We start from the raw sequence: 18538 nt of genomic DNA, 5'->3' as shown, positions 1-18538 counted from the left end.
ATAATAAGAATATTATACCACTGCACATATAATAAGAATATTATACCACTGCACATATAATAAGAATATTATACCACTGCGCATATAATAAGAATATTATACCACTGCACATATAATAAGAATATTATACCACTGCACATATAATAAGAATATTATACCACTGCACATATAATAAGAATATTATACCACTGCACATATAATAAGAATATTATACCACTGCACATATAATAAGAATATTATACCACTGCGCATATAATAAGAATATTATACCACTGCACATATAATAAGAATATTATACCACTGCACATATAATAAGAATATTATACCACTGCACATATAATAAGAATATTATACCACTGCACATATAATAAGAATATTATACCACTGCACATATAATAAGAATATTATACCACTGCACATATAATAAGAATATTATACCACTGCACATATAATAAGAATATTATACCACTGCACATATAATAAGAATATTATACCACTGCACATATAATAAGAATATTATACCACTGCGCATATAATAAGAATATTATACCACTGCGCATATAATAAGAATATTATACCACTGCACATATAATAAGAATATTATACCACTGCACATATAATAAGAATATTATACCACTGCACATATAATAAGAATATTATACCACTGCACATATAATAAGAATATTATACCACTGCACATATAATAAGAATATTATACCACTGCACATATAATAAGAATATTATACCACTGCACATATAATAAGAATATTATACCACTGCACATATAATAAGAATATTATACCACTGCACATATAATAAGAATATTATACCACTGCACATATAATAAGAATATTATACCACTGCACATATAATAAGAATATTATACCACTGCACATATAATAAGAATATTATACCACTGCACATATAATAAGAATATTATACCACTGCACATATAATAAGAATATTATACCACTGCACATATAATAAGAATATTATACCACTGCACATATAATAAGAATATTATACCACTGCACATATAATAAGAATATTATACCACTGCACATATAATAAGAATATTATACCACTGCACATATAATAAGAATATTATACCACTGCACATATAATAAGAATATTATACCACTGCACATATAATAAGAATATTATACCACTGCACATATAATAAGAATATTATACCACTGCGCATATAATAAGAATATTATACCACTGCGCATATAATAAGAATATTATACCACTGCGCATATAATAAGAATATTATACCACTGCACATATAATAAGAATATTATACCACTGCACATATAATAAGAATATTATACCACTGCACATATAATAAGAATTTTCTTGTGTGCTCACTGGCCAAAATAACACTTTTTACATACCATGTTCTATTTATTCAGCTTTAGGGGAGAGTAGGAAATCAAACGAATGGTTTTGCGGCGGTTGCAGGTCGATTACATTTTATGCAAATGTATGCATAGATTCCATGATGCCGGTACCGCAGTCGTCATGTATGTTAGTTGTGCGTGGAAAACGTGAGGCGCAGTTTTGTATATGCCACTCAACGCGTACACACAAATCAGACTTTCGCGTGGCATTCTAATCATAATCTTCGCACAAACCAGACTTGGCAATAAAATACGAGTTAGAACAAAGGAAATGTACACAAAAATGAAATGAAAGCACAAAGCGATCCAGAAAGACAGAGAGATCAACATAATATAAAATATGATCGCATGATCATTTGAATATACATCATGCATGGTCTCAGAAAATGTTTAGAAAGATTAAGGTTTCGCGTAGACCAAATATAAATTCAAAGTGTTTTAATACATTGGTGAGAGATCGCATTTTACGTGAACAAGAACATGCACTAGAAAGGAAAAGCAAGCCAAAGTCAAAACTGGCTGTATCATGGATTACAACATGTGCTGCGACATCATTTTGGAGCACAATTGAACTTCAAGTACGTCTTTGCGAAACTTGCTTTGGGTGATGCTGACATCAAGTGTGTATTGACTGAAGTTTGACCTCCAAATCGGGCGCTGAACTGGACGCATTTAAATCATTGAAAAAGATAGTACCCCGGTAGTCAGGTGTCTATCGAAAGTCAGGAAAATATTTACGCGCAAATTTGACTTGCGTGCGGACTTGCATGTAGCTTTCTAATGCCAATAACATATGAAAATATAAAATATTATAATAAAATGTATACAAGTGTTGTAATGTCCGGCGTAATGTTGAGTTGAGTTTTAAATTTGAATGAGAACTGTTCCAGTTCATGGGTGCCAATAAAAGTTGAGAACAACTGAAGGGTACAAGTCAGACTTTTTGGAAGAAATGGATCGAGAGTATACACACATGAATTATTTGCCCCAACACATTGGTTTATTCTTTATTCTAAGTTGTGTCCGTATAAATAAGTATCGGCAGTCAAACTTTTCGGAGTTGTCAATGTATTTGCCAACACCGAAAATCTGGGAAAAATCGCAAGGGGATGCAAAATAGCTGCCTGCATGAGAAAAAAATGAATAAGTAAATAATCTCTTCCATAATCACACCAAAACATGCAGAGATGGCTATTGATTCATTTGCCCAACGCAACTCAGTGTTGCGTTCTTACAGTGATAGTTCGCAAAGAACATTCAGTTTTTATTTCACTTACCTCCAGGGAATGCGTCCTTCGTTATAATTGTATTCACACAACTTGACCTTTTGACATAGTTTTGATGATGATTTTTTTATTTCAGCAATATTCCGTTTGCATTGTTGAAAAGTTTTTACATTTGATTTTGCTTATCGTGGAAGTCGTAGAATACTATTGTTGTTGTGATAAATATACATTCCTCTATTCGCCGAATTCATCAATGTTTTATTCATTGTTATCGTACACTTTATTATTTCATGTATGCATATACTCAATATTTTAATAAATTAATTCTATTTTGAACGTTTTATAAAAATAATAAGCTCGTTTATTTTTAAGGAACACATCTAAAATATAATGGAATCGCCAAGGCATTGTGTGACACTTCTGTCGCAGGCTGGTTGGTTACATCACAACAAAAGCAGCGACCAATGTTGGCTAGCCTTATTATAAAATTTTCGAATTAACTGTATTTTGTTATGCATTCAAAATGTCGTTGTTGCAAAACATGATATTGGAGGGTACATCGCGATGGTATAGAGGTGAAACTAAAAGTAAGATACATTGTGTATTCCACGAAAAAATTGACTAGCAATGGAACATGCCATTAAACGGGAAACTGAGTACCTGACACTCGCAAAGCTAATAGACCTTAATGATATTACTAATACAAAGTAAATGACTATTGCTTTTTAATATCCATTCTCAGTGTTAAAATAATGTTTCATGTAAAGCATTGGAATAGTCCAAAATCGGATCAAGGATGGCTGATTGACAGTCATCTGAATTTTTGGCCTTACTAATATATTTCCAAGATTTATGTACCATTTTCATATTTTTGTATTTGGCATCATACATGTCACTTTGTTTCATAATCAGATCAAAGATGCCCGAATAACGACTGTTTTTATTTTTGGCCATATTACTATATTTCTGTCACCCATGTATCATTTTCATTGATATTTAGCATGCTCAAATATGGCTGACTGGCGGCCATCTTGTTTGTTTAAAATGCTTTCACTTGTGATCTATGTTTTTCTTTGCTATGTCTTAAACCGGAGGGGTCGTCATGCAACACATGTTTGAATTTGATGTAAATAAACAATCTGTTGTAAACGCCACTTGAGACTCAGTTTCAAGGACACACTTGCGACAACCCCTCCACTTTAATATGACGAGCACAAGGAGAACTTTCAAAAAATTAATGGGGACTGTGCCATTTTCAATGACTTGTTTTAACTTAAAACAGTCTTGTTTCGCCAACAAGCCTGAAACAAATCAGTTGTAAATAATTCACAGGCCACTCGAACTAGTACTGTTAAAAGCAAGGCAAAAAAGTGGCACGGTGATAAATGTTTCTGCGAATGACAGGCATGAAACACTGTCAAATCAAACGAGTGGATGTGTATCATATTTTACATACACCTGAAATCCATTCATCTCCCCAATTAAGAATGAGCAGAGTGCAACACTGTTTTGTATTTCGTGATTTACTGAAACAGTAATTATGTATAATATTGTATCAATAAGGATCTTTAACCAAATGGGTGGCACATGTTAATCAATATGGAGTGAAGACTCGTGAGACTTCTTGCAATGATTTTGCTGTATTCTCAACATATTTAATACTTCTATATTTCATTGGCATGTATAATTAGATAGGCACATGCACGCCCACACGCCCACATGTCTGATATTTGTGCGTACATTTCTTTTGTTCCAACTCTATCTTATTGGCACACGAACGTCTGGTTTGTGCACAGCGAACTCCACACAGTTTGATACGTGTTACTTATCACTGCACAAAGCAGCTTTGCATTGAACTCATTTGCATATTTGAATACGTTCGAACTACGTTAGAAAAGTGCAATCATTTTCTAGATGCCATAGCATTACATTGTACAATAAATGACTAATTTTATAAACTTTCTAGAACCTTTGTATTCTATTGCTGTTAGATGAGGAAAATCAAACCCGTTCAAGCCAGAAATAGTATTGAAATATTCAGCAGAATACAAGATGAACGGAAATATTTAGGAAACCTTTTTGAGTGAAATTAGTCTTTGACGTTTTTTCTTCCAAGTTTTAGTGTATCGGTGTAGCATAGCTATCTCGGCCGATAGGCCGCTTGTTTTAAAATGCTAATTCTATTACTAATATGATGTCCCTCCCCTTTACTGCAGTTTGAACTTGGAAAATTGGCATCATATGACGAGTTATATTTGGAAATCCTGCTCTGTATGGTGGCACGAATGAGCTCATCAACACCGTGAATCAGAACTAGTTTGGATTTCCATTATCAAATATAAAATTTTGAACTTAGTAAATTAGCATATGATGAGGGTTATATTTGAAATCCCACTCTGTATGGTGGCACAATGGAAGTCATCAACACCATAAGTAGGAACTATAGTTTTGGATTTCCATTACTGTATGGTGAATGGTGATTTGGAAATAAAACTTTGTATGACTTATACACCCATAGAAATTATACCCTGTATGAAGTAAACACAAAAAACTCATCAACATGGGGGGAGGGGTGCAGATATAAACTGGAATGGCCCATTGCAACCTTGACTGAGGGGTGATTAGAATTGAATCATCTCACTTAATGCCATAGTTTGTAACACCTACTTTGTTATAGTTGTAATCTTTCTGTTGATACAGTATATCACCATGAAAGTGTGAACTGCCTTGAGGACACTGTAGAGCAGTCAGAAAGAACACTTAAATGCTGTACACTAAGTGTTAAATCTGAACTATATATTACAGTATTCATCTAATGCCGTTGAGCACCAGCATGTTTATACTCCCTGTCAAGGTTATATGTGAACATATATTTGATTGGATTTTATTTAATTTTCAGACAAAACTTGAAAGCATTGTTGAAAGAGATACAGATCCACAAAGGGCACATTCCACAGCCTTGGATGATTTATCATGGAGAAGTGAAGCCATGCATGAGAGACTTGCACAAGAACAAGATCAACTGAAGGTGATATTCTGTCTTCTAAACATATATCAGTTGCATGCTCTTACTGTAATAGACAATTTTCTGCTCACTGCAAGATCTTGACTTATGTGTGAAATTGAATGTAAAAACAGAACAAACAAAGGTCATATAGTCGTTGTGGCGTCAAACATCACATCACAAATGTGAAAGTATTTATGCATAATAATGTGCTGTCAATATTTGAAGATGGTCAATTTAGTTGAAGTAAGGGTATTCAAACGCAATATTCCCCTGTCATAGATCAACCTTTTGATGTGAGCTACGAAATCAAGAAATTCTTTTGATTTTTGTGGCAGACGTTCGGTGCATGTTTTTCACGCAACTCGCGAGATCTCGCCGTTGAACAGAAAATCGCATTTAATGTTATTGTAATATAGCTGAAAAGTGATTTTATTCAGCATTGACAGTACAATGTGTTACTATCATCTTTATGACAAATGTTTCTAGAGCTTACTCTGGCTTTTATTTTTTAGTCCCCGTTCGGACGCAGTCCGAAAATGGGGACTTATGTTTTGACCTCTGTGTGTCCATGCGTGCGTCCGGACCTGTATCTTAGAAATGCCTGGAGCAATCACAATCAAACTTCACACATATATCATACATGATATTATACATATGCACATCAATTTGTTTCGCGATCTGATTCAAGATGGTCGAATGGCGGCCATTTTTGTGCTCAAAATCATCAAAATCAAGCATTTCCCAGCCGTTTACAGATGGATTTTGTTCAAACCTTGTATATACGTTGGACATTATAGGACTTTGATGCACATCATTTTGTTTTATGATTTGATTCAAGATGGCCGAATGGCGGCCATTTTTGTGCTAACAAATCCTAAAAATCAAGTATTTCTCGGCTTTTTACAGATGAATTTTGTTCAAACTTGGTATATACATTAGACATTATGGGACCTTGATGCAAATAATTTTGTTTTTTCGATAAGATTCAAAATTTTGATTGACAAGATTTTGTTTTAATGAATGTGGTTCTTGTGCCATATCTCTGACTTGCTTTCACTGATTATGTTCAAATTTTAAATATTCATTATCCTTATGTCATAGATAGACAGATATATTGGTTTGACGATTCTATTAAAAATAGCCAAATGGTGGCCATTTTTGTGCTAAAAAAAGCATCAAATATCGAGCATTTCTGGCATTTATGGATGGATTTCGTTCAAACTTGGTACATATATTAGACATTACAGGTTCCTGATGCACATCATTCATTTTTCAGATCGGATTCAAAATGGCTGTCTGGCGGCCATTTTGTTTTAATGAATGGGCTTCTAGACCTATATCTTCGACTTGTTTTGACTGATTATGTTCAAATTTTAAATATTCATTATACATCATGTCATAGATAAACAGATATATTGGTTCGACGATCCTATTCAAAATGGTCGAATGGTGGTCATTTTTGTGCTAAAAAATCATCAAATATCAAGCATTTATGGGTGGATTTTGTTCAAACTTGGTACATACATTATACATTATCGGTTCCTGATGCACATCATTTATTTTTCACATCGGATTCAAAACGGCTGTCTGGCGTTCATTTTGTTTTAATGATTGGGCTTCTAGAGCCATGTCTCTTAAATGCTGATTATGACTGATTATGTTCAAATTTTATATGTTCGTTACACATCATGTTATATATATATATACATGTATTCAAAATGGTTGATTTTGAATGCTGTTCCAGAGCAATATCTCTCAATATGGACAAGTACTTGTTTGACTATCAGATACAAATGTCAATCATTTTAATGTTAAAAAATCATATTTCTGACATCGTTGCATATGAAAATTTGTGCTTACAACTCTTTCTAGGGGATTTGGATTATAACACGATCTAAATCCAACGTTAAGCCTATAAACGTTCCATTGTTTTTAGTGCCAAAGTACAACAACAAATATTTCGTTGGTGTTTGTGAGCTCCTGTGTGATTGGTCAATGCATGGACAGCTCTTCCACTTCCCTGTTTTACTCCCTATCTATTTGGGCCCTGTTTAACCATAGACAGTATAGTAGTATAGTAACACCAAAGTCAAACACTGTATGCCCAACGCGAGCTGGGCTGGAATATTATAATGAGCAAGTAAACAATGACGTCATATTTACTTCGATGTCACTACTTTCATATCGAACTACAAGTATTTATGGGCTCTGAATCACACACATGGTTGTAACATAAATTGCTATCATTTCCACCGTCATCAAAATCCAGAAAAAAAAAAATTGAGCAAATCATCTACACACGAGAACTCGTGATCAACAAGGGCCATTTAGAATACCCATGGAATACCGTAGGCGACTCTCGTCAACGAAATTACGCATTTCGCGAGAGTTCACGACTCTCGCCGCCTAAAGCACGCATTTAACGAGAAATTAAAATAAACATTTAGTTTATGTTAACGGTTAGTTTAAATCAGCTTAACTTTTTTCCAGCCTAACCTGCTACAATAGAATTGCTGGAGTTGCTTGTCCTTCCTACTATATTGTCTATGGTTTAACTCCGGGGTTACGTATAAACGCCACCCTTTTGACTGGAGATCTGTGTTAGAAAATAAACCTTTGTTGTTGCGGTGTACGCAAGAGGGTGTTTTTTAACATCATTTCACCTATTAACAATTCACCCCTAGACGTGATAATTTCATTTCAATAGTAAAAATCCATTCTCAAAAATCCAAATAATTACAACCTCACCGAAATTCATTTTCTATTCTTACCCACAAGCCACACGCAGACCATTCATCAAACACGAGTGGTCTGGGGTATACTAGTACTATGACCCATGCCAAGGACTTCCTGTTTGTAATGCTATATGATAAATCAGATTAACTATCACGTGAAACCAAATGAAAATAATTCTAAAATAACGTACTTATACCCAATTGATTCTGGATTCATTGACCAGGGAGAAAGAAATGACATTTGCAATAATAATCGACGAGCAGGTCCGGATAGTAACGTTCGGTTGAAGAAATAGACGATACAACAGTACTGATTGGACCTACATGAATGCTAATCCATTTCACATAACCAAATGTTGTTGTTTTTTTGCTGTTGTACATTATCTTCGGTAATAACTCCAAAAGTGAAGTCTTATATCTTCAGCAGAACGTAGCCGTTAAAACTTGCAAAACGAGTGTTTCGATCGATGATCGCTTAAGCAGCATACAATTTATTTATTTTTTGGCTCATTTATAAAATACGAACGATGTCAATATTTAAAACTGCGTTTTGTCTGTCTCTGGCGTGCTTCAGAATGATATAGATCTTGGCCGATCAATTTTTACAAAGAACCTATATGTACACCCAACCTCCTACTCGCTTCTGCTTTTCGATCATTATTTTTACTCGCTTTTGCAACCGCATGTTGAATAATTCCTGCATAATTTTTCGAGCATGCGAACCCAGAAATATCGCCCGTCTGCCTGCTTGCATTTTAAATACATGACCGTGGCATTAATATGTTCCTGGTGTCTCTCTTCTCTGCCCTAAGGAGTTAACATTGCCTGTATCACGTAAATGTCTCAACAATCATATTGTTGAAACGAAGTAGCAGCCCTGGATTCAAACGGAACCCAGTCTCGCTCCATCAGCTTGTTGTGAAACGTTCACATAACAAGAGGTCATAGTTCAAGTTACGTTCGTGAACGAAACAAAGTATGATGGTTTGGAAGTGTCGTTCAAAATTAAATAATGGTTAATACTTGTTGAATCATCAAACTTTAGCACTAAAACAACCATTTTGACAACTAAACTGCCAGTGTTCAGTGTTTGAACAAGCGGTTAGTGTTTTTAATAAGCAAGTGAGAAAAAAAAGGGATACAAACATGGTCGTTTTTCCGGTCGAAAATTAAGCGATATGCTGTTTATTAAAATGTTATAAAATTGAAATATTAGGTGAAATGAGTATTGATGCCTATTTATAGCTTGACATGCGTCACCAAATGGGGACATGGTTAAAGTTGGTAGTACCATGGAAGGTACTAATCCATGGCAGTACCAGTACTTGTATACGCGGGGAGGGAGTCCAGAGAGGGAACAGCCAGCATCCCTTCCACGGGATAACTTGAAATCTCAACTGATTTGTTTCGTTCCCACATGTAATATTAGGTTTTGCGGGCTTCTGAGTTCAAAAAAGATGACTAAATCAACCAAAAAGCAAGCGTTTAGAGACATACCTATGCAGAAGCTGGTTTGCCAGTACTTAATCCATTTTTAACTCCTAGGCTACTCTTTTGACATTGATTGTTTATTTCATGGATTTGGCACTTGAGGTGGCTCATTAGTCGTGTCGAAAACGTGCACAAAGCGACCATTCTGTGCACGTTTTCGACACGGATTAAAATCTAGTTGTAAGCACAAATTGTCATATGTATATTCCAGCTATATTACTATAAACAAAACTATATATCTTAAATTTGATAACTAACGGGGACTGTGCCATGCATGGCTTGTTATAGATAAAACCACTCAATTAAAACCCAGTGAATATTCCAATCTACCAATTAAATGTATCGCTGTTTTTATGAACTTGTAAATTTAAAACCCAGTGAATGTCCCTGAAACATCAAATCCACTAAAATTAAACTTTCACCTACAGCAATTTGCGTACATATACTAGTTTATTACTGGAAAATATCAATGAATGTTGTCTGAGTGACATGTTTTTTGTGAATACTACTATATAGTTATGCTGAAGTCTTACAACTGAGCCACAAATACAGACCATCAGTCAAAAAATGTTTGTTCTCCACTGACTTTATAAAACAGGTTTTGTCAATGTCTATTTTCCGCTTTCTGTCTCCAACATTTTCTCAGAATTCTGCAGCAGATATCAGTGAAACTTCACAGGTTGATGAACAAGTCTGTCGAGTATGCACGCATTTTTTTTTCCAGATCTAGAAGTGGGTCTTTTTCAAGATTTTCATCCAAAATTACCTCTCCCTACTGCACTGTCATGGAAAATGGGCATGCTCAGAATAAATAATTAGCTTAGATTGTAATGCCCAGGTTTTTAGTGATGTCATGATGTGATAGGTGTACCATTACCAATCTCAGTGAAAAAAGTTGGGGGATGTCAGGGCTACATTTTGTTGGGAATTATAGTGGTGATAATGAAATAAACTCAGGTCCTGGTAATATACAAAGACCTGAATTAACAAAGAAGGCAAGTTGTTATTAAAGGTACATCAAGGTTTACTCTGATTTATGAATGCAGTTTCTTAAGCGTGTATGAGACATAGTTTGGTTGCACTTGTGTATTCTGAGATTTTTGACCCGGGTCAATGAAAGTAGAGTACATATTAATTCAATTGTTTGCAGATGTTCCATGTATTATTTTAAAATGAGTATTTTATAATAAAATAACGGGGACTGTGACATTCATGTCTTGTTTTTCAAAAGAACTTATTTTAATTCTGTTACAATTTCAGTTGAGACTGAGACAACGTTTTTCTCACAAAGCTGACTTACTGGAAGACATTAGGAAGAAGTCTGAATCAACTTTACAGAATTTAAAGAAAAAATTGGAGAACCTTGAAGACCTTGTTACAACAAATAGCAGATCGTACTCTTCCATGACTAATGGTAGTTTTAATGGGACACTAAGAGATAGTGATTACTTCACAAGGTCACAAGGCATATCTGGTTTTAAACATACTGGAAAATCTGCCAATGGTGATGTTCTCATGGATGGTAAAACAAGATCCTGGATTACCACATCTCCAAGTGAATTAATAATGCCATCTTTCCATGAATTGCAGAGTCAGGATGAGATACTACATCAGGTAATTATCACATCCTTGTGAGTGCTTGTGCTGTTAGTTCCTGTTGGATGTAGTCCAAAATGAGAACTTTTTTTTGCGCCCCAAGACATATCTTGTTAGATGGTGTCTTGATTTTTTACTCCATACTGGTGTGTGATCATTTTTATCATTACAGTATACTACTAAATCTTTGACGTTTTTATGATCGCCACTGCGACTTGTGTCTTCAAGTGTTTGAGTTCAACTCAGTGGTATCATTTTTTAAGCAGTGTATTGTGATGTTTTTCAGGATCTTTCATCAAGTCCTTCTACATCTCCATCAATGAGAAGACATGGCTACACAGCTAAACGACCAAATCGATCTAGATCAGCTGAAAGATTGTCTCCTACTACTGACAGTCATATGGATGAGAGGCTAAGTATGTATAATTGCATTTTATTTCAGCGATAAATTACTGAAAAAACAGTGATAATTCTTCTATGGCTATTTGCACTTTTTCTCAAAAATGTTGTTTATATTGTTAACTGTTTACACACAGAAGAAGGAAGTAATTCTGCAGATCAGAGAATGAAGCTATTTATGGAGTCTGTAAGCGATATTGGAAGAAATGAACATTTAGATGGAAAGTCAACCAATGGGAGTGGACCAGAACATTAATTGAAATATGCAATTGATTCTGTACTGTAAATAAAATTCATTTGAGTTATATGCAATTAAGTTTTCCATTTGGCATATGTAAATTAGATTGTATTATATGCAAATGAGATATAACAATCAGTACAAAGAAAATATTGTTTGTACATGTAGCATGCAAGTCCGATTTAGTTGCTTGTATATGGAAATAAATTGTAGCTAGCATATGTAAATTAGATTGAGATTATAAGTTTAATGATATTTATGAGTTCTCTGTTGCTGACAGTGCATGCTCTATTGCAAGAAGTGAGGCATTTTTGGATCATTCATTCAATTGGCTACTATTTTTCATGGAATTTGGAGTCGTTCATGATCTTGAAGTAAACAAACCCATGTTTGTACTTATATATTTATAAACCCAACTGTTTCTTTTGAAATCAGTCTCATTTTAATTCAAATGAGACGATTCAAATGGCCCGCACCATTCCCCATTATGCAAAGTGATGTGCTAATGCATAAATTGAACAGCCAATGTCACTGCTTGAGCTCGTACAATGTGTAACTTCCATTTGAGTTTATTTTTTGCGTTTATAAATAATTTATAACATAGATGGCTTTGTTTACTAGTGTATCTTCAAATTTATTTTTGTATATTTGTCTTGCTTCATCAGTTTGTATGTCAAAATGTTTTAAATCTTACTATCTATTAAATGAATATCTGATATAGTCAAAATTCAATGTACAACTGTGTATCCACAATGCGCTCCGACCTTTGATGATGCACTCTGCATATCGATGATACGCTCTGCCTTTTGATGATGCACTCATCATCTGTGCAGATAATTGTAAATGATCAACTTTATATTTTAAAAGTTAAAAAAAAATATAAAATAACTAGCAGTATTGTACCAGATGAGCAAATCACAATTTTTTTATATTAAACTAAACAACTTCACTTGTTATGACATAAAATGTTGACCGATTTGTTATATTCTGCCATATATATATTGTATTTTTATATCGTGTTTTTAACTGATTTTACTTGGCAGAAAAATGGATTGCCACAATGAAATGAAATAAGTAAATATTCCTCTATTTTTTTTAATTTCTGGTTGCTGGTCATATAATTATATTCAATATTGTAACTATATTGAAGAAAAGAAGGACAAATAGTAGTTATGCGATAGGTTGATTGGTTAATCACATTTAAACACAAATTGTGCCTTGATCATCCTGTGATAAGTTCTACGTGCCGTTATCACATGTTTTTAAAATAATTTAAATGAAAGTTGTACCTCAAGCTAATGATAAGTTCAATCCTATCACATGTTTCTGAAATAATTTGAACATAACTGTATGTGTATGATGTTTTATGAAGATTTTTTGGTTCATTCATAGATTTTAATGAGTTGCCAAAAAAAATATTTTTTTAATACAATGTAACCTTTATAACACACATTTAATAAGACTTTGTTTTATATTGTAACTGGATGGCAATGGCTTTTTCAACATTGCTTTTTGTATCATTTATGTCACTGTTTTAGTTATTTTTGTGTATTTATAACTTTGTATAAATATTATGTAATTATTTACATCATGTATGAATGAAGGACATTGAATAAAAAATATCACGAATTGATTTATTTTGTATTTTCTAACCTGATATACCGTTCCTAAACTTACATGATTAGGCTGTCATCAGGGTTATACTGTTCCTAAACATACAGGGCTAGACTGTCATCAGGGTTAGACTGTTCCTAAACATACAGGGTGAGACTGTCATCAGGGTTATACTGTTCCTAAACATACAGGGCTAGACTGTCATCAGGGTTAGACTGTTCCTAAACATACAGGGTGAGACTGTCATCAGGGTTATACTGTTCCTAAACATACAGGGCTAGACTGTCATCAGGGTTAGACTGTTCCTAAACATACAGGGTGAGACAGTCATCAGGGTTAGACTGTCATCAGGGTTCGACTTTTCTTAAACATACAGCGTTAGACTGTTTTTTAACAGTCAAGACTGTCAAGTTTTTACTATTTCTAAACATACAAGATTAGATGTCATCAGGGTTATACTGTTCCTATATACAGGGTAAGACTGTCGTCCAGGTTATACTGTTCCTAAACATACAGGGCTAGACTGTTATCAGTGTTATACCGTTCCTAAACATACAGGGCTAGACTGTTATCAGTGTTATACTGTTCCTAAACATACAGGGTGAGACTTTCATCAGGGTTATACTGTTCCTAAATACACAGGGCTAGAGTGTTATCAGGGTCATACTGTTCCTAAACATACAGGGTGAGACTTTCATCAGGGTTATACTGTTCTTAAACATACAGGGCTAGACTGTTATCAGTGTTATACTGTTCCTAAACATACAGGGTAAGACTGTTATCAGGGTTATACTGTTTCTAAACATACAGGGTTAGACTGTTATCAGGGTTATACCGTTCCTAAACATACAGGGCTAGACTGTTATCAGGGTTATACTGTTCCTAAATATACAGGGTGAGACTTTCATCAGGGTTATACCGTTCCTAAATACACAGGGCTAGAGTGTTATCAGGGTCATACTGTTCCTAAACATACAGGGTTAGACTGTTATCAGTGTTATACTGTTCCTAAACATACAGGGCTAGACTGTTATCAGGGTTATACTGTTCTTAAACATACAGGGTGAGACTGTTATCAGTATTATACTGTTCCTAAACATACAGGGTTAGACTGTTTCTAAACATACAGGGTTAGACTGTCATCAGGGTTATACTGTTCCTAAACATACAGGGTTAGACTGTTATCAGGGTTATACTGTTTCTAAACATACAGGGCTAGACTTATCAGGGTTATCCCGTTCCTAAACATACAGGGCTAGACTGTTATCAGGGTTATACGGTTCCTAAACATACAGGGTTAGACTGTCATCAGGGTTATACTGTTCCTAAACATACAGGGCTAGACTGTTATCAGGGTTATACTGTTCCTAAACATACAGGGTTAGACTGTTATCAGGGTAATACCGTTCCTAAACATACAGGGTTAGACTGTTATCAGGGTTATACTGTTCCTAAACATGCAGGGCTAGACTGTTATCAGGGTTATACTGTTTCTAAACATACAGGGCTAGACTTATCAGGGTTATCCCGTTCCTAAACATACAGGGCTAGACTGTTATCAGGGTTATACTGTTCCTAAACATACAGGGTTAGACTGTCATCAGGGTTATACTGTTCCTAAACATACAGGGCTAGACTGTTATCAGGATTAGACTGTTTCTAAACATACAGGGTTAGACTGTCATCAGGGTTATACTGTTCCTAAACATACAGGGTTAGACTGTTATCAGGATTATACTGTTTCTAAACATACAGGGTTAGACTGTCATCAGGGTTATACTGTTCCTAAACATACAGGGTTAGACTGTTATCAGGATTATACTGTTTCTAAACATACAGGGTTAGACTGTCATCAGGGTTAGACTGTTTCTAAACATACAGGGTTAGACTGTCATCAGGGTTAGACTGTTTCTAAACATACAGGGTTAGACTGTCGTCCAGGTTATACTGTTCCTAAACATACAGGGTTAGACTGTTATCAGGATTATACTGTTTCTAAACATACAGGGTTAGACTGTTATCAGGGTTATACTGTTCCTAAATATACAGGGTGAGACTGTTATCAGGATTATACTGTTCCTAAACATACAGGGTGAGACTGTCATCAGGGTTATACCGTTCCTAAATACACAGGGCTAGAGTGTTATCAGGGTCATACTGTTCCTAAACATACAGGGTGAGACTTTCATCAGGGTTATACTGTTCTTAAACATACAGGGCTAGAGTGTTATCAGGGTCATACTGTTCCTAAACATACAGGGTGAGACTTTCATCAGGGTTATACTGTTCTTAAACATACAGGATTAGACTGTCATCAGGGTTATACTGTTCCTAAACATACAGGGTTAGACTGTTGTCAGGGTAATACCGTTCCTAAACATACAGGGTTAGACTGTTATCAAAGTTATACTCTTCCTAAACATGCAGGGCTAGACTGTTATCAGGGTTATACTGTTTCTAAACATACAGGGCTAGACTTATCAGGGTTATCCCGTTCCTAAACATACAGGGCTAGACTGTTATCAGGGTTATACGGTTCCTAAACATACAGGGTTAGACTGTCATCAGGGTTATACTGTTCCTAAACATACAGGGCTAGACTGTTATCAGGGTTATACTGTTCCTAAACATACAGGGTTAGACTGTTATCAGGGTAATACCGTTCCTAAACATACAGGGTTAGACTGTTATCAGGGTTATACTGTTCCTAAACATGCAGGGCTAGACTGTTATCAGGGTTATACTGTTTCTAAACATACAGGGCTAGACTTATCAGGGTTATCCCGTTCCTAAATATACAGGGTTAGACTGTTATCAGGATTATACTGTTCCTAAACATACAGGGTTAGACTGTCATCAGTGTTATACTGTTTCTAAACATACAGGGTTAGACTGTCACCAGGGTTAGACTGTTCCTAAACATACAGGGTTAGACTGTAATCAGGGTTATACTGTTCTTAAACATACAGGATTAGACTGTCATCAGGGTTATACTGTTCTTAAACATACTGGGTTAGACTGTTCCTAAACATACAGGGTGAGACTGTCATCAGGGTTATACCGTTCCTAAATACACAGGGCTAGAGTGTTATCAGGGTCATACTGTTCCTAAACATACAGGGTGAGACTTTCATCAGGGTTATACTGTTCTTAAACATACAGGATTAGACTGTCATCAGGGTTATACTGTTCTTAAACATACAGGATTAGACTGTCATCAGGGTTATACCGTTCCTAAATACACAGGGCTAGAGTGTTATCAGGGTCATACTGTTACTAAACATACAGGGTTAGACTGTTATCAGGGTTAGACTGTTATCAGGGTCATACTGTTACTAAACATACAGGGTGAGACTTTCATTAGGGTTATACTATTCTTAAACATACAGGATTAGACTGTCATCACGGTTATACTGTTCCTAAACATGCAGGGCTAGACTTTCATCAGGGTTATACTATTCTTAAACATACAGGATTAGACTGTCATCACGGTTATTCTGTTCCTAAATATACAGGGCTAGACTGTTATCAGTGTTATACTGTTCCTAAACATACAGGGTAAGACTGTTATCAGGGTTATACTGTTACTAAACATACAGGGTGAGACTGTCATCAGGATTAGACTGTTCCTAAACATACAGGATAAGACTGTCATCAGGGTGTCGCATACCACCTATGTATCACTTCCATGTCAATGAGAATGTTCTAGAACCGTACTGTGTCTGGGTGGAATATTCTAGATTTTGTTTAGAAACTGGTTGAATAGGTAATAGAACACTGTAGGAGGCAATAGAAGGTAATGGAACATTTTAGAAATTGGTAGTAAGTTCCAGACTCATTATGTATGCTGATGTAATGGTCTATTTATAGACAGTGTGGGTATATATAGGGGAGTTGTTCAGCACTGAGTTCAGATCGGAGATCTCGTTGAATTGTATTGGAGTTTATGTATCTAGTTATTGGAGTAGTGGAGTTTTACCGCCTTATTGTACTTGATGTTTGCAGAGAATAATAATACCAGTACCAGTTGAAACCTCATCTGTTGGCTCCGTGTTCGTATTTTATCATCGTCGCCAGGGAAGTCTTTCTGTTACTGTTGCCATTTTGCTATTTGAACCATCACACTTGTACTATACCAATTACGGTAATATTACGTTGTCTAATAGCAGCTGGCCAAATTACAATCGAGTGGTGGGTGCGTCACAGTCAAGTACAAATAAGCCATTCACTGCCAAAGAACAAATATAATCATTCTTTCCGATCAAGTACTTTAACCTCCCCCTCTTGATTCAAATGACATAACCAAAAGACTTAAGACATCACCTACTTTCTATAACACACAACACCATATTCACATAATTGTTCATACATGTATACATTGTCACAGCAAAATCAATTACATAAATTTACCAACGGCTCCAGCAAATTATCGGCCCATATTAACTATAGCCTCTTTTGTAATCCCTCTAATACTTATATTTTGTGTTTGAATTACATAATGTTAGTCCAAAAATGTCAGCTTCTATTGTTTGAACACAATCCTATTATCAAGGTCACGTTTGTATTGCGCTGGTCCCACTAACTCTGGGTTCTTCGCGTAATTAGGTGTTCGTATGCAAGGGATTTTTCAACACAAAAATTACGAATTTTGTTATCAGTTGGCTTAATATAACCCCAACAGACCGTATTTTTGTGAAAGATTGGTATTTTTGTCCTGATTTGTAGGAATCTGAAAAACGCGTTTCACAACTTGTCTCTTATTTAGTTTTATGCGTCATTCAAGATGGCGGCCCCCATATAGTAAATACCGTATTTATTTTTTTACCTTG

At 35.2% G+C, this 18538-nt stretch overlaps 1 protein-coding gene across 5 annotated transcripts in view; it reads left to right on the top strand.

Moving 5' to 3' along the window:
* LOC102801418 (centriolin-like) overlaps positions 1-13728 on the top strand; it is a 204129-nt gene extending 190401 nt beyond the window's left edge. For all 5 annotated transcript variants that reach the window (XM_085493889.1, XM_085493887.1, XM_085493886.1 and 2 more), the window contains 4 exons: positions 5529-5657; positions 11123-11476; positions 11745-11874; positions 11995-13728. In XM_085493889.1, coding sequence (XP_085350015.1) covers positions 5529-5657; positions 11123-11476; positions 11745-11874; positions 11995-12113 — 732 coding nt within the window. In that variant the 3' untranslated portion in view covers positions 12114-13728. The remainder of the gene's footprint in view (positions 1-5528; positions 5658-11122; positions 11477-11744; positions 11875-11994) is intronic.
* The last annotated feature ends 4810 nt before the right edge of the window (positions 13729-18538 follow it).

This window comes from Saccoglossus kowalevskii, chromosome 19, assembly GCF_978046115.1.
Source record: "Saccoglossus kowalevskii chromosome 19, keSacKowa6.1, whole genome shotgun sequence".
NCBI classification, from domain to species: domain Eukaryota; kingdom Metazoa; phylum Hemichordata; class Enteropneusta; family Harrimaniidae; genus Saccoglossus; species Saccoglossus kowalevskii.
The sequence above is the reverse complement of the archived record's forward strand: the minus strand, read 5'-3'. Positions and strand labels throughout refer to the sequence as shown.